A 23,874-nucleotide genomic window follows, 5' to 3' on the forward strand; every position below is an offset into this window, starting at 1 on the left:
AGATCCTGCTCAGCAGACAGGGGTCTACAGTTGTCCACTTTCTCTCGGAAGCCGCATTGCTACCTTCTGAGCAACTGCTCCTGTGGCCGACTCCACCTGCCCACACCACCTGCTCACTCCACCTGCCCACTCCACCTGCCCACACCACCTGCCCACACCACCTGCCCACTCCACCTGCCCACTCCACCTGCCCACAGGCCTTTTCAGCTCCTCCATCCCTGCCAGGTCCCCAGGGCAGCACTTTATTTATGCCTCAGGCTTCCAGACGCTCCCAGTATGAGAAGCTGTTGGCTTTGGTGTGGAGGGAAGAGAGGACCTGGGTAGAAAACTTTACCGTGTCTCATCCTGCAGGCACACACTGAGGTTCTGGAATGCGGCCTTTTTCGATGCTGTCCACTGTGAGAGGCGGAAGCGATCCCCCACCACCAGGTAGGAGCCAAGAGTGTCCCCTCCAACCTCGGGGGAAAGGACCAAGTCTTGGCTCAGTCTCCCAAGTAGTCCTTGGGAGCCAGCAAAATGGCTGAGCTGCTGTTGATGGATTCTTCCACCCCTGTGTCCTAGAGCCCTGCAAGCTGCCTGAGGGGTCAGTGCTCACAGCTTTGGGGGTGGGGTGCTCAGCTTGCATGGTGCTTCCTGATCTGGGGCTCTGGCATGATATGGCCTGATCCTCCTTAAAATGCTACCTCTGTCCAAGGGAGACCACTGGCCTCCACTCCACCCCTTCGCTCTTTTAGAATCAGGCCTGGCAGTGCAGCTGCCCCCTGGGCCCATGGCTGAAGCCTCAGCAGACCCTCCTAGCTGTGCCCAAGATAGTCCTGCACTCACACCCTGTGGGACGCGTTCAGAAAGCATGGAAGCAGTGGACTTGTCCCCGATGACACAGAGCCCTCCTTGTGTGGAATGGGCATAGGTTGCTACCCACCCAGTCAGCTACAAGGCAGCAGCAGTCCCCGTGGAAGTCAGGCGGGCCCTACTGGACCACCAAGAGTGGGACTTGGTAGCCAGCATTTCAGAGCTTGAGTTGACTATCACGAGGGCGGCCCTGGGCCTTTTGCTGTGTTCGGGAGGGAGCAGATGAGCAGAGGGTCATCTGGCCAAGGTTCCTCTGCTGACAAGTGATTATTTGAGGTAGAGCCCTTCATCAGGGAGCAGCTGAGGCCAGTGGGGATGAGGGGGCTTGCCTCAAGTCCCACGACCATCTGGTGGGACTGTTTCCTGGGAAGAACAGGGAGCATGGGGTGGGTAAGGCCCCAGCCGTCCGGAAGACCTGGGGAGAATTCCACTTTGTCCTGGAGTCCTCCAGGCAAGCCACTGGCTTCTTGCTGAGCTCTCCCAGCTCCTAGGATCCATCTGTTCTGGGTTCCCTGTCTCTCTCTGTCCTCTCTGCTCCCACCTAGAATAATCCTCTCTGCTTGTTCTTTTCCATCCACAAATCTTGCATGACGTTGACATGTGCCTTTGTTTACCTGTTTCTGCTGCCGCTCCAGAGGGGATGCTGGAGAGCAGGAGGAGAAGAGGTGTGTGTCCATGTGACTTTGCTCCATTTACAGCTCTGGGTGTCTTCCAGGGCCTCTGCCAGGAGGGGAGGGTACCCTTGGGAGGCATGGCCTGTGTTAGGTAGGCTGCTGACAGGGTACGGCCTAAGACAGACAGAGCTACCAGGACCTAAGATCGTCAGGAAATGGGACACTGTGAGCTATTCAAGAGGCAACATGGCACTGTCTGTGGGCCCCTCTGCACCTGGGTCAGACACAGGAAGTCATTCCACTTGCGTGGAAGTGAGCATTGGAGTGGAGAAGCTTCCTGTTTGTGGTTCCTCCCACTCTCACTGGAAAGGGAGTGTCACCTGATCTAGGGTCACATGGAAGGTCAGCTACCCCCTCTTCCTCAGCCACGGGGTAACCAGAAGAGCCGGGTGGTGGGTCCTTTGAGGCAAAGGCAGCTCCCCTTGAACCTACAGGGGTCTGGTTCATGTTTCCCAGAAGCACCTGCGACATATATCTAGAGTAAAAGTCACTCATAAAGAGTTGTGACCCAGGTAGGTGTCCTTGGAGCCTGAATGTGTGCCATGTTTCATGGTTCACAGCTGTGCTGCTGACGGACCTTGCCACTGTGGCTTTGCAGTGGCTGTGAGGAGCTTTCAGTCCTGACCTCCCCTCACAGTAGCAGGCCCCACCATCTCTCAGAGAACCCTCAGACAAACCATCTTCCTGAGGCTTGGGCCTGTTAAAGCCGCCCCAGCTGGCTTGCGCTGCTTGGTCCAGTGACCTCTTCCGAATCCAGCCGAAGAATCTGCAGCTGTCTGGGCCTCACAAGCCTCCTCACAGGAGCCCAAGCAGGGAACTGGCCAGCACAGACCTACTGGAGAGCAGCTCGGGTCCCCCAGCCTCCAGCAGCCCTCCTTTTCAGTGACCTCAGCTAGCTGCAGATTCCCTTCCATCACCCAGTCCCAGAGGTTTCCATCAAGTGCTGGACACACACACACACACACACACACACACACACACACACACACACAAGTGTAGATCTGTGATCAATGTTCCATGTGTAGGACATTGAAGGGGCCCGAACCCAGCTCCCAGGAAGCAAATAGATCAGAGGCACCAGCCAGACCAAGTGCTCCTCACCTTCTACTCTTTGGTCAGAAGTCAGGGGACACCTTACTTAGTCCTTTCCAAAGCAGGAGAGTCTCTTCCTCAGGGGTCAGGCGTGCAGGATCAGGGCCAGGATGCCACACTCAGAGAGTACTGTCCTGTGCACGTGTGTGCATGGCGGTTGCTGGGTGGTACATGGTTGTTTGTACCTCACAGCCTCGCAGCAGGCGTTGGAAGGCTGCACTGTCCCTCCAGTACATGTTGGGATCTTTACAGACGTGCCACCTGCCCGAGCTTGCAGAGGCCACAGGTGAACGCCATCCTGCTGAGCTGTGGCAGTCAGTGACCTGGGCCAGGAGGAGCCGGGTCTGGGCTCTTGTCCCTTTGCTTTGTTCTCTCCCTTCCTTCCTTCCGCTTCTCCACAACTGACCTCTCCTTTCTCCATGCTACCTCTTCTCTCCCTGTGCTCTAATCTTCTCTCGACCTTACTGTAATTAGAGGCATCCATCCCGAGGCTTTTCTTAGGAGGAAGTGGGCCAGAATGAGCTCCCCTCCTCTCTGAGGCTGTGCATCTATCTCTGAGGACCAGGGTCTGACTTCACATGGGCAATGAGCACAGACACAGGGGGCTCCTGGGCCCTCTGAGGAGTTGGCTGCTCCAGGAGCCTCACGAGGAAGGGGGAGAGCCAGGGTGATGTGTGACATGCGATGGTCTTTCTGAGGTAGTGGCAGAGGTGTTAGCATAGACACCTTCCTGTCCTACTCTGGGCCTTCCTTCTACACAGGGCAGGCAGATGCCCCAGAGAGCACCCCATCACTACCCAAGTGCCCACCCCATGCCACCTGCTCAGTGTGGAGAACAGAAAGAGTTCTTAGAGACTGTCCACCACTCCACTACCCGATTGGGCTCTAGAGTTTGGGCCTGCTTCATAATGGCCACGTGGCCACAGGCCAGTGTAGGAGGCTGATAGGAAAAGTGTGGAGTATCTCCTCCATGGTATATGGGGCAGGTAACAGCCATGGTGGGAGGCAAGCAGTCTGTGTGGGAGGGAAATTGTGGCTTTCATATATTCTAAGGTTCCCCATTCTTATGTCCTCTAGATGCTACCTTGTGCATCTGGTCCCAGGACACCAGGCAAGGTCCTAGCCCCTCTAAGTCTCCTGGCCTATTGGGTAGACCAAGTCCTTGGGAAGGCTGTGAGCGGTCTCCATGACAATAGAATGTTGTTAGTGGTGTTTTTGACAGAGAATAAAAGCCTAAAGATGTGTGGGGCTCCCCAGGCAAGTGGCAGGCTCTGGTGGAAATTACCTGCTAAGGCAGATGGCCGAGAGGCCGTGCAGACTGCCAGCTCCACAGAGCAGGGAGGGAGGGTCTCAGGTCTTTCTGAAGCCCATCCTGTCCTTCCTGTGCCCACAGGGAGAAATGGTGCCACATGACCCAGGAGGAACGGGATGACAGCCTGCGGTTCAATGAGAACATCACCTTCGGGCAGCTGGGGTGAGAGCCAAGCTATGAAGCCAGCCTGGGCCACCTACCGGGACAGGGGCGGTAGTCGCTCTAACTTCTTAGGAGCACAGGGCTGGGTGCTGAGTCCTCCTCGATCCTGGCGGGCAAAGTCCAGTTAAGAAGTATGGTACTGACACTGTTGTAGGTCCCAGCCATGCCCCAGTGTTAGGGTCCAGTGTCTTGGCTTCCTCTTCTGGGCTGGCAAGATAATGGCCACGGGTGTTTTTCCTCCAGCACGTTCACCCACAACATGCTGGCCTTTGGCTTGAACAAGAAGCTATGCAGCGACTTCCTGAAGAAGCAGGCTGTGATCGGCAATCTGGATGAGGGTGAGCTGTGCTAGGGAAACTATGGGGGAGGGGGGGAGGGGGAGCCAGAGCAAGCCCTCTACTGGGGCGCCCACCCTGTCAGAAGGAGGGCATCTGTCACAGAAACCTGTCCCCCTGGCTTGCCTTCTTTCCTGAACCCATGGAGCGTATACTCTGGCCGTGCAACTGGAGTGGTTTCTGCTGAGAGATGGTGGGTTGCATGTAGCACAGCCAGGTCAGAGAGGAGCATGGCTCTGGCACTCGGTGTCACTTGTGCAGAGCAAAACCCTGGCCACGAGTTGGTTCCTTCTGGAGTGCCACTTGTTTTGCACCACACTGTCAGGGCAGCACGGCAGCATGGGGAAATTCTGAGCTTTCCCAGAGTCTTCCTGTGTCTCATCCGAGAGCCTTCGGGCCTCAGTGCTGACACTTCAGCCGATTTGCACATCACTGTTTGCTTCTCCTGGGCCTTATACTTAGACCTGTGTTCTGATGACACACAACTCGGTCCTGCCCTCGTCCCCAGCCAGGAGCAGAAGCTGTGAGCATAAGGGCATTTGCAGCCTTTGGGCTCCTCAGTGTCATAACCCTCTCCGGGTGGTCGCCAGAGCTCAGCATGCTTTTGGCTACTTGGGGCCACACTCCACACATGACACCATCCCTGTAAAACCCATGTCCCTGGGAACAAATGTCCACTTTCGTGTGTTTGTTCCTGGAGACATACAGTGTGCTGGTGACAGCCAGCAGCCTCCTGTCTGACCTGTGCACAGACCGAGCCAAGCCACTCCTGAACGCCATCTCCTCTGGAATAACCCTGTTCTCTCTTCCAGAGCAATACAAGCTGCTAAGTGACCACATTGAGCAAATGGCCACAGAGTAGGAGATCGGCACATGCTCCTCTCCCAGGAGCTGTCACCCCAGTGATGACCCTGCATGACACCAGCAGCACCCAGAGCCGCTCCTTGCTGCCCTAGAACTAGCAAAGACTCCAGAAGCCTGTCTCCCCTGCCTGTGTCTGCTCTCCCCTCTGTGTATAAGGTGTCCCTCGGGTTACACAGCTAAAAATGAGGGACCATCTACCCCCTACACCCATCCTTGAGCACCAGGCTTATGACATGATGAGACTGAGGGTGGAGGAAGAGGCCGTGAGGTACGGTCACCACAGTTCCTGCTGAGAGCCAGGGATATGTGGACACTGAGGTCCAGGAGGGGATCCATACAGCTGTAATGTGCGGACAGAATCAGTACTGTGGGCGACAGCTGCCACTCCCTGCCAGAGGACGTCCTGTGGACGTAAGCTGTATAGAAGGACCATGGAGCCTTCCTGAAAGGTCTTGCCTATCTGCGCTTCTCCACCTTCTCATGTGACAGGAACTGAAAGAAAACCCAAGGGCTGTCACTTTCCTAGGGGGTGTGAACGTTCTGCCAGCCACAACCATGTCTCAGACTCAGGAGCTCTGTCTGTCAATAGAACCTGTAAACTGTCCACTCAACACAGTCTCCCTCAGCAGCAGCGGAAGTCCGTCCTTCCGCTCCCAGGCAGCAGCAATATATGATGCGGGACGCAAGAAGCATGGGGGAAAGTTTTCTTCGGGGGCTCTGGGGTGGCGCCCTTGCTGAAAGCAATGGTTCAGCCGGAGCACGCAGAATGGATCTGACTGAGGGAGGAGACCACAAGGGAGCAAGGCTGCCTGGTCGCTCCAGCCTACAGTCCTCTCCTTCTGAAAGGCCCACAGTGACCTGCCTCCTCTCCATCCTTGTACATGTCTGACCCTCAGCATCCAGCGTGCCGGCTCCAGAGCTGCTTGTTCCCATCCACCCCAATGGCCTTGGTCCCTTCTGTGCCAGCTCTTCTGGTCACTGACCTTGAACTAGGCCTGCAGGCTCTCCTGTCACCCTGTATCACCTCATCCTTCTCTGTCCCCCAGCCTTCGGTCACATTTAGTCATAGTCTGCCTGTGAGCGCAGCGGTTCTCCCCTGAGAGCATGAACTCAGCTGGTGCGGGGGCCTTGCCTGTGGGAGAGCCTCCCTAGGATGTCCAAAGAAGAACAGGCGAGGCCGGCCCAGCTGTGGAAGGCACGTTTCCTGGGTGCTGAGGTGACAGAGGCGGTGCATCAATCACGGAGCTATTCAAGCGAACGCTGACAGGAAAATCAGCCCCTGGTGGCAGAGTAGTGTCACTGGGGCCAACTAGTACACCTAACCCAGCATCAAGACCCTAGAACCATGTCTGTCTCCACTCTGTGTTTTAGAGAAGTGATATAAAGGGAGATCGCCCTTGCTAAGTCCTGCTGTCCTTTCTAGAGCCTTCCTCTGCTGTGCAAGCATGGTATCTTGTCCTTGCTCCTCCCAGCCTGCATTGGTATGAGTTCAGGTACAGTAAGATGACTCCAAGGTGCTGTGAGTTCTTGTACGGCAGCACCCATGTGGTCTGACTTCTGCCCTGCCCTCGTGCAGTCTTGTACCGCCTTATGGGGAAGAGTGCCAATGGTTCCAACATGGACTTCAGAAGTGACTTTGAGACTGACCCTACCGACCTTTTGAGACAGTCACTTAAGGAAGAGGGAAGGATGGCTCTATTCTGTCTGTCCCTTGCTCCTTGTTGTTGCAGATCCAGCTCCACAGTCAGAAATTCTGACCCACTTAGACCCACACGCACTGCTAAGGACATGGTAACCCTCTGGGGACAGGGCAGCCCTTGATGGGAGCAAAGCTTGCAGGTGCCTGGAGGTGGTCCCACTGTCGCCTGCAGATGTCCTCTGTTCACTGCTAGGTTCAGTGAGCATTTCATGTCTGCGAGCCTCTGGCTGGTCTCTGGGAGGTCACTAATCCACCTGAGGTGCCCTGTCTTCCTGTCATGGCCCTCTCCTAGGGCCCACCAAGCAAGCATGAACCGGGTTCGCTGGCAAGCACTCCTCAGCCGCCCTGCAGAGCTCATGAACCACAGACAGTTCAGATTACCTGGATAATCCAAGCAGCATCTCCAGTCTTGGCTGGTAGTGCCCAGATCTGTGCAGGCCCATTAGCACAGGCTCAAACCTCCATGGGCTGTGACCTTCAAGGCTATGCGAATCAGTGTCAAGCACAGTAAAATGTTTTCCCTCACAGGAAAAAAAATAGTCTTGTTCTGAGAACAGGCCAGGGGCGGGCCACCACTCTGCTGTCCTTAGCTGTGTTAGGAGATCGTGGGTGTTGGAGGCTGAGCATGGCAGCCTCCAGGCCACCTCTGCTGAGTGGCCACAGGCAGAGCCACATCGTGGTATATTGAGAGATCTGCATTTTTCAACCTGCCAGACTTATTTTCTTCTTGTCCAAGACACGGGGAGACTGAGAAGCTCAGCATCTCAGGAGGACCGGGGTCAAGACTGTCTCCACGCTTCGTCTGCACAGGAAGGAGGTCTTCCTAGTTGAGCCTACTGTACTTCTGTAGTCCCTCACTCAAGAGGCGGAGGCAGGAGGATCAGGAGCTCAAGGTCATCCTCAGCTATATAGGGCCCAACCTGGGCCCAACCAATCAAATGTGGTCTTAAGAATGCAGGGTGGGCTTGGAGCCAGTGCCCCAGCTTGAGACTTAGCCTGATGAAGAAGTGGGATTCACAGCCTGCCTTGTCCAACCTCACCTGAGAGGAAGCAGTGGGTGTTCTGTCCCTGTTTCTGCAGTCCAAGGACACGGAGGCCTCAGGGACAGTGCCCTAGAAACACTTGCCACTCTAGGTTGCTACTGTGAGGGACCTAGTGTCTACGTGGAAAGCTGAGGTCTAATTCTGGTGACATTAGCAGTCCCAGGCCACAAGCTCACACCCAACCTTGACCTTCCTGGGTCACGATGACCTGTGGGTTTTTCCGCTAGGGAGGAAAGGTCTGGGCCTGCTCAGCTAGAGCAGCTTTATTCCGGCTCCCAGAACACATCAGACAGCCAGGAGACTTGAGAGCTAGAGGAAGGCAGTAGGCAAGGACTCTAGGAGGTGGCGCTGGCCCCACACCTCAGGGAAATGACAGGACCCTTCTCAGCAGAGATTCCTTGGTTCCAAGCTCCTGCCCCCACTCCTCCCACCTTCCAAGCCAGCTGCAGGGCCTTCACTAAGGGCTGAGCTTGCCTCACCCATCTCTTGTGCAGATCCAGCCTCACAGCCACAGTCTTGGGTCTGTTTAGCTTGAGAAGCTGCAAGGGGACACCCATGTTCATGGACCTCCCCAGGAAGTTGGTGGTTTGGGGGCCCAGCCTCACTGCAGACTCCAGGCTCTGACAGGCAGTGGCATGGGCCCAGCTGCAAGCCATGCTCCATAGATATAACTCCAGTGACTTTGCACTTTATCTAGAAAGGACCCCTCCCCATGGATTGCCTCAGCTTTGACCCTGAGCTAAGGCTGGCCCGTCCCATCCTCACTCCTAGATGATGCATGTGTTCATGAGGAAGGAAAGAGACCCTGCCTGGGGAAGAAGGTTGGCTCACAGCCACCCTTGCAAGAAGGGTTAGGGTCAGCCAGGGAGAAGAGCCCTGGTTAGGCCTTGGATCGTCACTTCATTCAGGATAAATATCCCTTGGGAGGGATGAGTTGGACATTTAACTGCTAGGATGCTAGAGGCTCAGACAGCAGGCATGTATCCCCATAGGGAATATGTGAGGACCTGGACTGTCGGCTGCCTAGGCTGTACCCAGTTTTCATGTAGCTTTCTATAGAGATTAAACCTGCAGTCTGTTCTTTCTCGGGGTTCCACATCCATTTCTTGCCAGCAGCTCCCAGTGATGCTGCATTTTGTATGTTAGTTACACAACTTTGTGTCCTGTCAGGTCAGGTTCTAAAATTAAGGCTGAGAAAGGTGTGAGGTCGAAGATCTCAGACAGTGCCGTTTCCTGCGAAGAAAAAAAAATGTGTATATATCCATAGATATAGTACCTTGTCTTGTCAGGAGGTGAAAACTGAAATAAATTATCTTTTAAAAAGAAGTCAGATTAACTTATTTTCACAGATCTGTGAGGGCTTCACGGAATGCATGGTCACGTCACCTGCCTTGCAGAAATAGATGCCCCCACCCCCACTCTAACTTGCCTGACTAGACCAGAGGCTAGGTCAGGGTTTGCTTGAGGACAGAGTGTGGCCTGCTACATGGACACATGGGCCACCCTGGACCTGATTACCATCTGTCATGTGGGGCCAGAATTAGTGTCTGATACCTGTCTCTCCCCAGGTAGAGAGGGGAGTGTTTTGGCTCAGAGAGAGGGCAGGGTCAGGAGGCACCTTGATGCCTAGGTGGTGACCAAACCTGATCGCTCACCCAAGTTGTCTGTGGAACAAAGTTGCAAAGATCAGAGACATTTCCTCAGGTCTACAGCCCTGGGCATGCTCGTGAGGCCCTCATACTTCCTAGGGAGCCGATCCTCCAGATACCCTTCCAAAGGCTCACTTCACACATGCTCCTGGTGGCCATCACCTACCCTCTGTCTACCCCCATTTCAGATCTGTGTGTCCTTAGCCCCATGGCCATCATAGATATCATGATGTGTCTATGTCATGGCTGAGTTTGGTACCCATCTGCCAACTTCATGTACCCGAGAGTTAAGCCCCGAGGTGAAGAGCCTGCAGGTGGTCTTTGCGAGGGGGGTTTGGAGGGCAGCCACTCTAGGGACCCTGATCTTAGGGGGCATTTGGGCACAGACCTTCGTGCACACGGGAAGAACATCATGTAGAATCAAAAGCAGATACCGGGCATCATGGCCACAGGAACAGAAGCTAAGTGTGACTGCACCTGCCAGAGGCTGGCCAGAGGTCTGCACAGCCCCTCCCCAGCCTTAGGACACCCGACAGCTGTGGCTTGCCCTCTGACACCTGATGTGACTTGTGGCTTTCGGGCTGGAAGGTCCATGCTTCTGCAGCTCTAGCCTACCCGTTGGCGGTACTTGACCGGGAAGGCCTCAGAAACTAATCCACCATGCTTTCAGCATTAGCACAGGTATGTCTACTCCTGTACCCCAGATGAAATCAGAAAACAGGCAAAGCATGGATACAGTTGAGATTCACGTATATTTTACTGACACTGGGAATGTGGGTCTGCAGAGCAGCCTACTGTGCCGATAAAGTGAATGAACCCCCGGGGATCCCTGACCGGAGAACACAAGCAGAATGCACCCAGGTCCAGGCCAGCCTAGGCCTTCTTCCTAGCCTCGGTGTCCTTGCTGCTGTCCCCTGAGGTCCTCCAGGGGGATCTCCTCCACAGAGTCAGCCTCGCTGTCCTCCTCATCTCCAGCCTCCTTCCCCTGGCGGGCCATGGTACTCTGAGCACTCTAAACGGCAGAAAGAAAAGTCAGGACAGCAACATCCAAACCAGGAGTGACCGTGGCTCTCCCACACCACTATCAGGAGTGACTCAAGTGAGGCCAAGAGAGAGTGAGATTAAACAAGCAGGGAAAGGGAGTTTGGAGAGAGCCCAGATCCTTGCCCTGCTTAGAAAAGCTGTCATGAAGCTCAGTGACAGACCCTTGCACTGGTCACCTCCCCTCACAGTGGCCACCTCTCTTCACAGTCATTACCTCCCCTCACTGTGACTCTGGAGCCATGCCTGCCCTAGCCACATCTTACTTGCAGGAACTGCCAGTTTCCCTGAGGTTGTTAGCCTAAGGCTGAGGAGACCAAGCCTTTTCCAACAGAAGACATTTGGTGAGCTGCCTTATTCCTAACATCTGAGAAGTTCTGAATCTGCCTGGGACCCAGGTGAAATAAAGTCAGAGCTGTCAGTGGTGCCAGAGCTCCTCCCCCACTCCCACCCCAGCGCACTCCCTCGGCATGCCTCTGAGGTGGTTAGCACTCACGGTGGACAGGTTCCCCCCACCCTCACCCCTCTGCTGCTGCAGTTGTCAGCCATCTATCCACTTCCCTGGTTTCTTCCCTTTGTCCCTGGATTAACTCCGGGGATATGTAAATGCTCACCTGACTGGTCAGAGGCCAGGGGACAGATGGAGAGGGGTTGGTGTCTGTGAGCGGCCGAACTTCGCTGTGCCCATAAATTCCACGCATCTTGGCTCTGAAGTCCTGCCAAGGAAAGATCAGGGAGCCTGCATCCAGCTACAAGCACAGGAATGAGGTAGGAGGCGAAGCTATGAGGCATCTCTGAGCACTTCCTGTTTGCTGTTTCACGGACTCCCACAGCAGCCCCCTGAGGGGAGGTTCTAATCCTAATCCCCTCAAAGAGATGGGGAAACTGAGGCCCATAGACATTAGGTAACAGTGACACAGGAAAACTGGTTAGAAATCACTCTCCATCCCTGAAAGAATATTGTAGCCTGAGACTTGGGCCACATGCCTGTAACCCTGGCTCTGAGGAGGTTAAGGCCTGGAGGATCGTGATTAAGGCTATCATGGATCCTAGAGGTGCATGAAATGTGGGAGAATATGCGGTTTTTCTAGAACCTTCTGTGTGGTTTTCTAGCTTATGTAAAAACCCTTCGATGGATCTTTCATATTCCGTTCTGTTCTTGAGTGCCAGACTTAGTGGGTCACCTGTAGCCTCCTGGAAGAAGCCTACTGAGTAACTTCCTCTTGCTCCCCTCCCCCGAGGCTTTAATGCTCCCCAGCTGCTGGCTGGTGTGAACAATCACCACAGGGAACCTGGGGCACGTGCTAGGCTGTGGGCTTTGTGGGCTCCAGTCACCAAGCTCTACACCCGTGAAACCCAAGGCTGTCTCCCAGGGCAACCTTTCCCCTTGCACAGAGCCTGCATCTGGAGGACAGCTGCCTCCCGCCACTTATTTGCACACCCAGGAAGAGGCCTTTGAAATAGCCCTGCTCCAGACTGTGACCCAAAGCCACAAGATAAAGCCACAGATGACTGGCTCACAGCAGCGGGTTGGACAGGAGCTCTGCAGAGGAAGCTTGTCGCGAATCTAATCCGTGTGGCTGGGGGCACAGTCAGTGCTTTGTGCTGAAAGCCGAGTGCCAGCTACCGAGGCTTTTATCCCTGCTGCTCCTCTTCTGTACTAAACAGTCCTGTGGTGCTGAGCAGATGACATCCCCAGTAACCAGAGGAAGGGGTGGCACCCGGACGAGGTGATTGAAATAGCTCAACAGAGCAAGCTAGATAGAAGCCCACAAATGCACAGGCAGCCTACGGAGGCGAGACCCACCTGCAGGTCTCTCTCCAGGTTGTAGTTCTCCAGAGTCTGGAAAGCACTGGAGTATACCTCCACCGCCTTCGCGTGGAAAACCATCTCGATGATCACGAAGTCAGAGAAGATTCTCTGTGGGAGAGAAGCCCATGTCGGTGTAGCAGCAGCATACAGGGTCACACTATGGTCCCCACACCTTTTAAAGTCTGGGGGCACAGTCCTCCTGTACCTAGGGGCAAGAAGACCCCACAGGTGCCAAATCCCTTTCCCACTGCACACACAGTGGCCTTTTGAAAGGCCTCCCATCTAAGCCTGCACCCGTTCCTAGCTTCATTCATTGATACACTCATCCAATCGTTCCCCCAAATAATTCCCAAATACCCACCACAGATCCCAAGCCCTGGATCTAGAGGTCTGGGGTCCAGACTCCCCTGGGAGGAGTGGCTACTTCATCTTAGGACAAGGTGAGCCACCAAAGGGTGGGAATCACAAGGGTGACCCATCTGAGCTGTTGGTCAGGAGGTTCATGAGATCAAAGAGGGGACAAGAGCGAACTGGAGAATGGGACAGGCACAGTTATGAGGTCACACAGCTATGAGGCAGGTCTGTCTGACTCGTGCCCACCCTTTTACCACGATCCTGCCTGATCATTCCTTCAATGACCAGATTACCAAGAGACCCCATGAGGCAGGAGAAACTGCCCCCAAAGAAGACTGAGATCAACCCAGAATAGTAAGTATCTAGGGGCCAGGGCTGCCCTGTAACACCTTCTACCTCTTGTAGCCCTGAGGCCAGGCGGAGACCAGTGCACAGAGGGTCCTGCAAGAGGCGATTCCTTGAGACCTCTTACAAAACTTGACCTAGTCTTCCATGGTGTTGGGGGGCAGGCAGTCTGGTGGAGGTAAAGGACACTACTTGCCTCACAGCACGTCAGCATGGCTGCTTTCTAAGGAGTGTCTAGAATCTCAGGGGTAGCTAGGGCTTCTTATGGACACAGGTGAGAAAGAAGAGCAGGTGCAGGGAGGGGGTGACGGGGCAGAACTGTACCTCAGCGTTCTCCTGGTTGGGAGCTGTGTCCAGAGCACTGGACAGCTGGGTGGGGAAGGATGGCCTTGCCCCAAGCAGATAACCTCTCAGTGGCAGCTGGATCAACTCTGCCCACAGCCCTGGCCACTGAAGGCTGTGTGGTCACAACGCGTACATGCTGTCAAACGCAGGCATTCACACCCCACCCACACACATGCACACACTCACACAAAGCCGCCACTGCCTACCTGGAGATCTTTCAGCTTTTGCTCCTGGAAGGCATCCACGGTCTCTGCCAGGTGGTGGGTGGAACGGTTAGTGTCCACCGAGGCCCTCTGTGCACTGGTCTCCGCCTGGCCTCCGGGTCACAAGAGGTAGAAGGTGTTACAGGGCAGCCCTGGCCCCTAGATACTTACTATTCTGGGTTGGTCTCAGTCTTCTTTGGGGGCAGTTTCTCCTGCCCCATGGGGTCTCTTGGTAATCTGGTCATTGAAGGAATGATCAGGCAGGATCGTGGTAAAAGGGTGGTCACGAGTCAGACAGACCTGCCTCATAGCTGTGTGACCTCAGATGTCACTTAACATCTCTGAACTTCAATTTCCTTGCCTAGAACTGGGAGATGGTCATGAGACCTGTTTGCAAAGTTGCGAGTATCAGACTTAAGAGGTGCGCGGAACCACTTCAGTGTAACCCATGCTTTGCATGTGAGAAGCCTTGAGGGCCCCAAACCCATCCCCAGCAGTGCTAACAATTACCCTTCCAAGGTGGGCACTCAAGGGTCAGAGCTTTATTCTATGGGCCTCCATATTCTTGGTAACTGATTCTGCCCATGGACAGTTGTGGGTGAATGGCTTGTTTCCTCCTCGCAGAGTAAAGCCACCTGCACGCCAAGCCCAGTACCTGGGCAGCAATCACTGGAACTGAGTTCTGAGTTTGGCATTTAAGGCATTGTATGACCCCCGTTTTCCTCTTCTTTAAAATATGGCCCTAACACCAATGAATGGTTGTGAAATGGTGGGACAGGGGAGCTAGGGGCTGGCACCCAGAAGGTCCCCAGTAGGGGTGGAGATCTGGGCTCTAAACAGATGGGTGACAGGAGATAGGGGCCCTGGTAGGGCCTAAGATAAAATTCAGAGGTGCTCACTCCAGGCTGAAAGCCATGCGTGACCCTCTTGCTTCTGACGTGGTATTCCTCATGTTACAGAATGGACACCAGGATGGTGACATCTAAATGATGTCCAAAGATGTCTGCCTCCTAAGCCCTGTGCCCTGTCCACGGGTCACCAGACATGGTAAAGCACACTGCAGGCTGCATCGGCTGATGGATAGCTGAGTCACCTGACCCGAGGTGCATAGTAATCCTGAGTTCTCTGATAAACTGACAGGAGTGAGCTGGAAGAGAGCTAGAGAAAGGTGGGACAGCAGAGGAAAGGTAGGGGGTGGGGACAAGGACAGAGGAGCCCAGATGGGGTATGGCCTAGACACTGGGAAGGCTAGGGCCAATCCCCTAGACTCCCAGAGGAGTAGCCATGATGAGGCCAGGGGCCCCACAGTGGATTGTGACCCCAATCTATAAGGAGTGTGTGTGTGGTGTGGGGGTGGGGGGTGGTAGGGGTGTGGTGTGGGGGGGTATGGGTGTGGTGTGTGTGTGTCCATGTGTGTGATATGTGTGGAGGGGGGTATGGTTTGTGTTGTGTGTATATGTTTATGTGTGTGGGTATGGTGTGGGTGTGTGTCTGTGTGTCTGCATGTGTGGTATATGTCTCTGTGTGTGATGTTTGTGTATATGTGTAGCTCATGTGTGTGTCTGTGTGTGGTGTGTGTGTGTGATATGTCTGTGTATGTGGTGTGTATGGTATGTGTGGTGTGTGTGTGTGTGTGGTTTGTGTTTGTGAATGTATGTGTATGTGTGTGGGTATAATGTGGGTGTGTGTCTGTGTGTCTGCATGTGTGGTGTATGTCTCTGTTCTATGTGTGTGTGTGTGGTGTGTGTGTGTGTGTGTGTAGTCTGTGTCTGTGTATGTATGTGTGGTGTGTGTCTGTGTGTGTGGTGTGTGTCTGTGTGTGTGGTGTGTGTGTGTGTGTGTGTGTGGTATGTGTGTCTGTGTATGTGGTGTGTGTGTGTGGTATGTGTGTCTATGTATGTGTGGTGTGTGTCTGTGTGTGTGGTATGTGTGTGTGTGTATGTGGTGTGTATGTGTCTGTTTGTAGTATGTGTGTCTGTGTATGTGTGTGTGTATATATATGTATGGTCTGTGTATATGTGTATGTAGTCTGTGTCTGTGTGTGTCTGTGTGTGGTGTGTGTGTCTCTGTGTGGTGTGTGTGGTATATGTGTGCATGTGTGTACATGTATGTGTGTACAAGTCAGCTAGACTGTGACTGTCTCTCATGGTGACACCCTCCCACATGACAATACAAAATGGTGCCAGGCATGAAAGCAAAACAATGACTTAGGGGTCCATGAAGGGCCACTCTGAAGGAGGCCTACTCTTCTAGCGACAAGCAGGGCAGAGGTGACAAGCCCTCATAGTCCTGCATCCAGTTCATAGGCAAGCTTAGAGCCATGGAGAGATGGTAGTGCCCGTCATCTGACTGGAACTGGCATTCCTACCCAGGCTTCTCTGAGCTTGCCTGGGCAGCAGGGCTGGGGATGGCAGTAGCTACCCTGGCATCGGGATGCAGACGACCTCATGACTGGGTGGCTTGCTGGACAGAGCCCAGATCTCCTGGCCTAAGCAAGCACTCTCCCTTTGCCTCGCCCTGCTGTGCCATGGCTGTGTGCACCGGCCTCACCTGGTAAATCTTGCCTGCTCTTCTGTAAGGCTTTTCTTTACCTGTCTAACTGCCAAAAGGCGGCCTGCCGGAGACACAATGTGACACATGACACTCACCTGGGACTGAGGAGTACTGTTAAGGATTCAGGTGAAGCCAGGTGGCCTGCAGATGGTAACCCCTCGGCAGCCCCTGCCCAGTGGGTTCAGATCCCCAAGCCCTTCAGTGCATGGGATGGCCACCCTGCCGTAGGAAGGATATGATCATTTGTCGATCTGAGGGTGACTTCTGCCTCAATTTCTCCAACTTCTCCAGTTGTTTAATTTCATTATTTTGGACACGTTTGCATTTCTTGATATCTGCCTACACAGAAAGAGACCCGGTTGCTGGGGATGCCAAGGGGGTCAGGCCCCACCCCTGCACGCCCTGAGGTACCACCCAGCTCACCCGGGTCTGCTTTATTTGGGCACCGTAGAGCTTCAAGGAGCTGATGACCTTGGCCTCCAGCCTCTCAACCTTCAAGGCATGTATGGCAGCGTGAGAGAAACAGAGAAGACAGTTTTCATGAGCAGTGCCTGCACTCCAGGGGGACACGCACAGGGCCCACACATAGAATACGGAGCACCGGGCCTGGCTCTGCCCTCCAGGGCTCTGGCCATGTGCTTAGTCTCTCTAAGCTGGTGTCCCCATCTGTGCGCTTGGACAGTGACTGTGCCCCAGGGTGTCTCAGCAGGTCAGTGGGACATGTGCAAAGTCTAGGAGGAGAACACCAGGCCCAGAATGTAGGGGTGCGTGGCATGTTCTGGAACAGTTTGCATGAAGAGTCCCAGCATGGCAGAGAGATATCAGACACTTCTCTTTCCTGAGCCCAATGCAGTTCTGGTCCCAGGGTGCCTCAAGGAAACATAGATGGAGGTTTCCAAAGTAAAGACTGGAGTAGAACCTTCAAGCTGGTTACTCTTCCCCTCCTCTCAGAGGCCTCCAGCACCCTCCCAGGCTTCAGATCCCAGGATCCCTTAGCAGCTGACAGCTCAGGAAGGAGAGAGAGAGAAAGGACAAGGTCCCCCTCTGGCCCACAGTGGTTTACACTGATTATCAATTTGACAGGACCTAGAATTACCTAGAAGACAAACTCTGGCCACCTCTGTGGGGGCAGTTTCTAGGTTGGATTAAATTGAGATAGGAAGACCCACCCTAACGGTGGGAGGCCCCATTTCCCAGGCTGGAGTCTGGCACTGAAGGAAGAGGAGAAGGTAAGGTGAGAAACAGCCTCGCCACTCTGCTTCCCGACTGCAGAAGCCATGTGACCAGCTGCCTCACCTTAGCCACTATGACTTGACTTTCCCACCATGTGAGCCCGGACAATCCTCCTTCCTCAGGTTTGAGGTGCCTGAGATCTGAGCTAACACACCCGCAGTACCCTATAGGGTCATAAGGAGATGTTCTGGGTCTTGGGGTTACGCCAGCGGCGAAGGAATTCTGAGTTTAATAGAGAAGGCCTGGGTGCCACTGTCTGGGCAAGGCAGCTAGAGAGCTCTGTCCTCCTGTCATGGCTCCAGGCATCTTGGGGGTTGGGCTTGCCAAAGGAGCAGGAGTGGCCAGAGCCCCCACTAGGCCACTCCTTTCCAGCCCCCTGACCCTTGAAAGGGATGATGTCATGCTACAGGATCGTGGGAGGGACAGCCCACCCTTTCCTCACATTCAGTAAACTCACTTGCAATTCCTTTCTCTGCCCTTTGATGTCCTAAAGATTTAAGAACAGAATGTCCTTCTTGGTGGCTGCGTGAGCTCTTTCTCAGGCTCAAGGCCAGCTCTCGGCATGGAAGGTGGGGCAGAAGCCAGGCCCTGAAGCTGGGTGGGGATGCTGGGTAGAGATGCTGGGTGGGGATGCTGGAGTGGGGATGCTGGGTCAGGGGGGTGCTGAGTGAGGATACTGGGGTGGGGATGCTAGGTAGGGGGTGCTGAGTAGAGATGCTGGATGGGGATGCTGGATGGGGATGCTGGATAGGGTGCTGGGTAGGGATGCTGAGTGGGAGGTGCTGGGTAGGGATGCTGGGTGGGGATGCTGGGTAGGGATGGTGGGTAGGAATGCTGGGTGGGGATGGTGGGTGAGGATACTGGGGTGGGGATGCTGGAGTGGGGGTGCTGGGTGGGGATGCTGGGGTGGGGGTGCTGGGTGGGGATGCTGGGGTGGGGTGCTGGGTGGGGATGCTGGGGTGGGGGTGCTGGGTTGGGATGCTGGGTGAGGATACTGGGGTGGGGATGATGAGGTAGGGATGCTGGGTGGGGATGCTGAGGTTGGGAAACTTAGTGGTACTCAACTGCCCAGCATGGAGCTAGAAGCTTTAATTTCCTTACTGGTTAGACCAAGGAAGGGTGCCTCATACCTAAATTCCTGGTACCTAGGAGGCTGAAGCAGGAGGCTGACCTTGAGATCCAGGCCAGACTGTGCTACAGACTGATCTTGTCCCCACTGAAAAGACAGTGGGCATAGGCAGCAACCCAGGTGATCATGTGACATCTCCAGGCACAACAGCCTCTTTCAGGGACAGTCGCCCTCTGTCCCAAGAGCTAGCACCTGCCTGGCTGTGTGTGGGTGTAGCAGGAGCTGTCCGTCACACAACCTGTGCCGTGTGCACCCACCCTGAGCATTCACCTCTGTCAGTCATCCAGGGTGTTTCTGAAAAGACATCGGTCGCTCCAACGACATCTCCTTTACCCTCTAGACTGCGCCCAGGAAACTATGGCCCTCATGGGCCTCCCAAAAGGCTTCCAGGTCCCCTTGACTCAAGTGGCCCTCACCCAACACCATGAAGCCTTCTAGCTCTCTGCCCTGTCACCAGCATGACCATGAGGGAATGGAGTGTTCCAGCTCCCACTCCTGCCCAGGGCTGCCATGGCTCACCTCCGCCTGCCGATAATCCTGCACCTTGGCCAGGTCCTCGGCAAAGTCTCGAATGGTGGCCCGCAGCTCAGGGGTCTCCGTGTTGGCGAAGTCTATCAGCTGCTTCACCAGCTGGTCAGCCTTGTCACGCAGCCGCGCCGTCTTGCGGGTGTAGGAGGCCAGCAGTGAGCAGAACTGACCGAAATACCTCTCAGCGTTCGTCACTGTGTTCTCCATGGCCCTCACTTGGCTGTCCCTGGGTGGGAGTGAGAGCGCTTAAGTGCAGAAAGGCCATGGTCACTGGAACCGCCATAGCCACCTCTCCAGTGTGCAAGCACCATTTCCAGTGCCTGGTCCCTGGGAAGTTCTCAGTGATATCTTGAGCCCAGTGAGGCAGGCGACCAGCCTGTGCCCCATGACTGAGCAAGAATAGATGAATCAGGTGGGGCCTTCGTTCAGACCTGGCCTCTGTCCCTGGGGCTTGTGAAGGTTGTAGCACCCCATGCTCTCCTGTACACCTCGTACCAGCTGCAGAGGCTTCTCCTCCAGCCCCCTCCACGCCCATGGGTCCTTCCCAGGCTTCTCCTCTTTCTCCCTTCTCAGAAGCTTTTGGGTTAAATGAATGACCCTTTGGGAATCTATTTGAGGCTGACGGATGGTTTAAGGGTCCAGAGAAACGGCTTGGTGAGGGGAAGGGGATACCACACAAGCATGGAGACCTGAGTTCAGACCCCTAGCACCTGTGTTAAATAGGGGGGAGGAGCTAAAGAGATGGCTCGGTGGTTAAGCACATCTATCGTTCTCGAGAAACGCCCAAATTCAGTTTTCAGGCTCGCAACCACCTGTAAATGCAGCTCAAGGAATCTGATGCCTTCCATGAGACCTCAGCGGACACCTGTACTCCTGTGCACAAACCTACCCCTGCATATACGTATATACATCACTGAAAATTTAAAGACATGAACTGGGCGTGGTCAGGCACGCCTTTAATCCCAGCACTGGTGAGGCAGAGACAGGCAGACCTCTGTGAGTTTGAGGCCAGCCAGGTCTACACAGAGTTCCAGGACAGCCAGGACTACATAGAGAAACTCTGCCCCCCCCCAAAAAAAAAGGTTGGGGATTTAGCTCAGTGGTAGAGCGCTTGCCTAGGAAGCGCAAGGCCCTGGGTTCGATCCCCAGCTCCGAAAAAAAAAAAAAGAACCAAAAAAAAAAAAAAAAAAGATCAGGAGTGGCCCCCACATGCACCTGTATCTAACTCCAGCATTGTGGGGCATGGAGACAGGAGGATGCCTAACTTGCTCTCTGCCAGCCCAGCTCCTGATTCAGTGAGAGATCCTGTCTCAATAAACAAAGCAAAGAACAAGAAGGGACACCCAGTGTCCTCCTCTGTCCTCCGCACAGTGGGCACAGCGGGTTATAGACACACACATACATAATTAATTGAGACTTATAATTAACTTTATACTTAATTTTTTAAGAGGACTTTTTCCGCACCCTCTCCCCTTCCCAGTATCTTTTGTCTTGCAGTCTATTTGGTACCAGGGATGCTCCAATTGGGAGGTGTTGCTGTGGACACCTGAGAAGGCTCCCACTGGGTGCTATCTGGTGCCGTAGGACCCAGCCAAGCTCCGTGCAGGTATCTGGGCCCTCTATCTCCTCTGACTGCTCTCTCTTCCCTCCCACCCGACCTGGGCTTCACAGAGCACCTTGCAGACCACCGACCACTGCACTCCACACTCTTGCCCTCTCTGACACACCTCCAGGGCTCATGCCGCCTCCCCAACCCTGCAACCTGCCCACAGCCAGCGTTCAGTGACAACCCGTGTGCTCAGTCTTCAAAAGAGTACAGGAGGCTGTCTGCCTCCTTAGGCCTCCTGCCATGGTCCCCTCCCCTCAGCCCCAAATTGTTCTCATCCCTTGCAGCCCTCCCTCTGTAGAAGTCAGGCCACTCGTGTGCCCTCTAGTGGTGCCCAGCAGCAGACCCGTCTGCTAAGGAGCGTCAACTTTGTAGTTTGCAAACGCTCTGCTCGCTCTTGCCTAGAAGAGGTTGCTGTCCACATTTTTTAAGTCAATTAAAAAGAAGCCCAGAGGGGTTGGGGATTTAGCTCAGCGGTAGAGCGCTTGCCCCGAAAAAAAAGAAAAAAAAAAAAAAAAAAGAAGCCCAGAGAGGCAAAGCATCCTACCCAAGGGCACACAGCAGGCCAGACCCCAGGACAGTGTCACGCATACACAGACCTTCAGGTCTCAGGCTCTGCGAATCAGGCTCCATGGGGTTAGCTGGAAACCAGTTTTTAAGGAACACTCTGGGTGCATCCGGGGCACCCGAAGTCTGAGTCACAGGGAGACTCGAAGTCAATCAGGAAGGGCAGGTGACAGTAAGTCTGGGGCCATTAGGCAGAGCACAGCAGTGACAAGGTCTGGGGCCTGAGGGTTTGAAGGAGTTTCCAGGAGGCACGTGAAAGCAGGGAACAGACCAGCGAGTGGCTACACCTAGTCTTCAGGGAGCGAAGGTGAGGCAGACAGATTGGATTTCGGTAACCTCTATGGTGCAAACCCTCCCTCCATTTGGAGAAGGGGTGGCAGGGAGCTCACCTGCCCTCCTCCCCGACGTGGCCGAACGTGAGAATCCCACTTGCATACCCCTCCCAGCAGCGCGGGCTGCTCACCTGGAGAGGACGACGTTCATTGTGGACAGTGGCACCTGCTGCCTGGATCTTGGGGAATAAGGACAGGGCCCCAGGGGTCCCCTAGTCAGAGAAAAGCAAGCTAGTACCGGGCCCAGCTGTGTGGTCTGGCTAGACTCAAGGGACTCTGCTGCCTGGTTGCCAGGCAACGGGCCATCCCCAGGCAAGCCCTGGGAGGAGCCCAGATGGTTGCTGGGCAACCAGGGCCTCCCCAGCGGGGTGAGGAGGGCCAGCCTTGCCTTGGGGCTTAACAGCTCTCTGAAATGAATTGGAAGCAGGACACAGAGCCTCCACAGGCCTTTGAATATGGTGTTCTTGGGGTTTAAAGTGCTTGTGTCCACCAGAAGGGGACAGGGAGATCCCTGAAGGCAGCTTGCCTGGAACTTCACCCTGGGCCCCGTTGTGTAGGCGAGCATCCCCACCCCCCACCCCCCACCCCGGGTAGAAGGCCAGGTGGGCAGGGCCTGGGAGCCAGTGTCACCGAGGGGCTGAGGGTAGACGGTAAAAGGAGAGGGGGAGGGGAAGCGGAGGATGTGAAGGGAGGGGCAAGCAAGGAGCAGCTTAGTGGCTCCGGCAGGGGAGGATGTGAACCTAAGGAGTAAGGGGCAAGCAAGGAGCAGCTTAGTGGCTCCGGCAGTCCTGGGCCTCCTGAGTATGCGACTCCCATTGTTAGAGTTGGGGAAGGTGACCCCAGCGTCAGAGCACTAAAACCCCCACTGACCCGGCTGTATTTTACGGTGAGAGGTCTGCGGGTCACAGCCTCCCATTTCACTTTAGGTACAAAGCAGATCCATACCCAGGCCTGGTGGTGGAGGCAGAGAACCCAGGGCAGAATGTTGATAGCTCTCCGGGACGCCAGTCACAGTCACACAGGATCGGTTTTTTTTGGGTGCATCCCTGCTCCGTCATGCTGGGGTTTGTTGTAAACACTTAGTAAGGCAGAGACGTTAAGGTCAGCTGCTCCAGATTCAAATCCCACGCCTCAGCTCTGCTGTGTGGCCTGAAGCAGAGTGCTGATCTTTTTTTTTTTTTGGTTCTTTTTTTTTTTCCGGAGCTGGGGACTGAAGAACCCAGGGCCTGCGCTTCCTAGGCAAGCGCTCTACCACTGAGCTAAATCCCCAACCCCAGTGCTGATCTTTCTAGATTGATCTAGACAACTGCCTAATAGGAGCTGGTGCCCCTGCCGCAGGGATGAAGACGTAGGTGGGCTGGGCGCTGGGAGCCCGCTCCCCTTGTACCGCGAGCCCTCAGAGCACACAGGACTGAGTGCTGGGTCTCCATGGCACCTATGTTATGCTCCCCTTTTGGGGGACGGGGACAGATTTCACCAGACAACCAGAAAATCGCTGTGTGTTTTTTACAGTACTCGCCCTCTGTTGGGGGGGCAGCCTCGGCCCTAACTCCCACAGGAGCTGTGCCAGTCCTGTGGTTTTCTCTCGAATGATGTCAAGTGGTTTGCTCTGTCTCTTGGCCCACAATCCCTCACTTCTGAGGTACTTGCTGAGTTGAAAAGTATCTCCCCAAAGTATATGTCCACTCTAGGCCTCAGAACATGGCCTTACTAGAAACGGGGTCTCTGCAGATTGAGCAGATGAGTCACTCTGCCATGGGAGATGAAGCTCATCCTGAGGCTACTGTTCAATCCACAGAGGACATATCCACCTCCTGTGACAGACTGTGGCTTTTCTGTCTGAAGGGTGTCAGTCCCCCAAGAATATGGCCAGATCCTGGAACTCAGAAGTGACTGAATCCTGCCTCTGATAGTCAGTGGACTAGTACATCCCTATGTCAGTCTGGGGTCTTCTCTGTCTTAGGGGATCGGTTTTCTCCCAACCCCAGCTCCTCCAGTAAATCAGTGTCCTCCCCATCTGCCCTGTAATATTGCATGTGACCACCAGAGGGCGACAGAGACCACACTCGGGTCCTCCTGCTGAGGGTGGAGGGACTGCAGAGGGGACACAGGAGACTGGAGACACATTTATGGCATCGGTGTG

At 54.7% G+C, this 23,874-nt stretch overlaps 2 protein-coding genes across 3 annotated transcripts in view; one reads left to right on the top strand and one right to left on the bottom strand.

The window, feature by feature from the left end:
• Kiaa0513 (KIAA0513 ortholog) overlaps positions 1-9,359 on the top strand; it is a 49,036-nt gene extending 39,677 nt beyond the window's left edge. The window contains exons 9-13 of one of the 2 annotated variants that reach the window (XM_032887411.1): positions 352-429; positions 1,488-1,517; positions 4,012-4,092; positions 4,336-4,430; positions 5,240-9,359. In XM_032887411.1, coding sequence (XP_032743302.1) covers positions 352-429; positions 1,488-1,517; positions 4,012-4,092; positions 4,336-4,430; positions 5,240-5,289 — 334 coding nt within the window. In that variant the 3' untranslated portion in view covers positions 5,290-9,359. The remainder of the gene's footprint in view (positions 1-351; positions 430-1,487; positions 1,518-4,011; positions 4,093-4,335; positions 4,431-5,239) is intronic. The other variant, XM_032887412.1, reaches the window with a different exon arrangement.
• A 1,056-nt stretch (positions 9,360-10,415) lies between these two features.
• Positions 10,416-21,985, bottom strand: Cibar2 (CBY1 interacting BAR domain containing 2). The gene is made up of 8 exons (XM_032888075.1): positions 21,863-21,985; positions 19,218-19,452; positions 16,760-16,828; positions 16,573-16,675; positions 13,787-13,896; positions 12,531-12,644; positions 11,338-11,439; positions 10,416-10,694 (listed from the first exon to the last, which is right to left on the bottom strand). The coding sequence occupies exons 1-8, from the start codon at positions 21,880-21,882 to the stop codon at positions 10,569-10,571; spliced, it is 879 nt and encodes a 292-aa protein (XP_032743966.1). The 5' UTR covers positions 21,883-21,985; the 3' UTR covers positions 10,416-10,568.
• Positions 21,986-23,874: the final 1,889 nt, after the last annotated feature.

Source organism: Rattus rattus, chromosome 17, assembly GCF_011064425.1.
Source record: "Rattus rattus isolate New Zealand chromosome 17, Rrattus_CSIRO_v1, whole genome shotgun sequence".
In the NCBI taxonomy this organism is placed as follows: domain Eukaryota; kingdom Metazoa; phylum Chordata; class Mammalia; order Rodentia; family Muridae; genus Rattus; species Rattus rattus.

What these genes read in the sequence shown, in the direction of transcription:
- Cibar2 (XM_032888075.1), bottom strand. Translation starts at nt 21,882, where the DNA reads ATGAACGTCGTCCTCTCCAG. An exon ending in ACCTGGAGAGAGACCTGCAG is followed by an intron (nt 11,440 to 12,530) that starts GTGGGTCTCGCC and finishes TTTCCTTGGCAG; the next exon opens with GACTTCAGAGCCAAGATGCG. An exon ending in CCTGGCCTCTGACCAGTCAG is followed by an intron (nt 10,695 to 11,337) that starts GTGAGCATTTAC and finishes TCTGCCGTTTAG; the next exon opens with AGTGCTCAGAGTACCATGGC.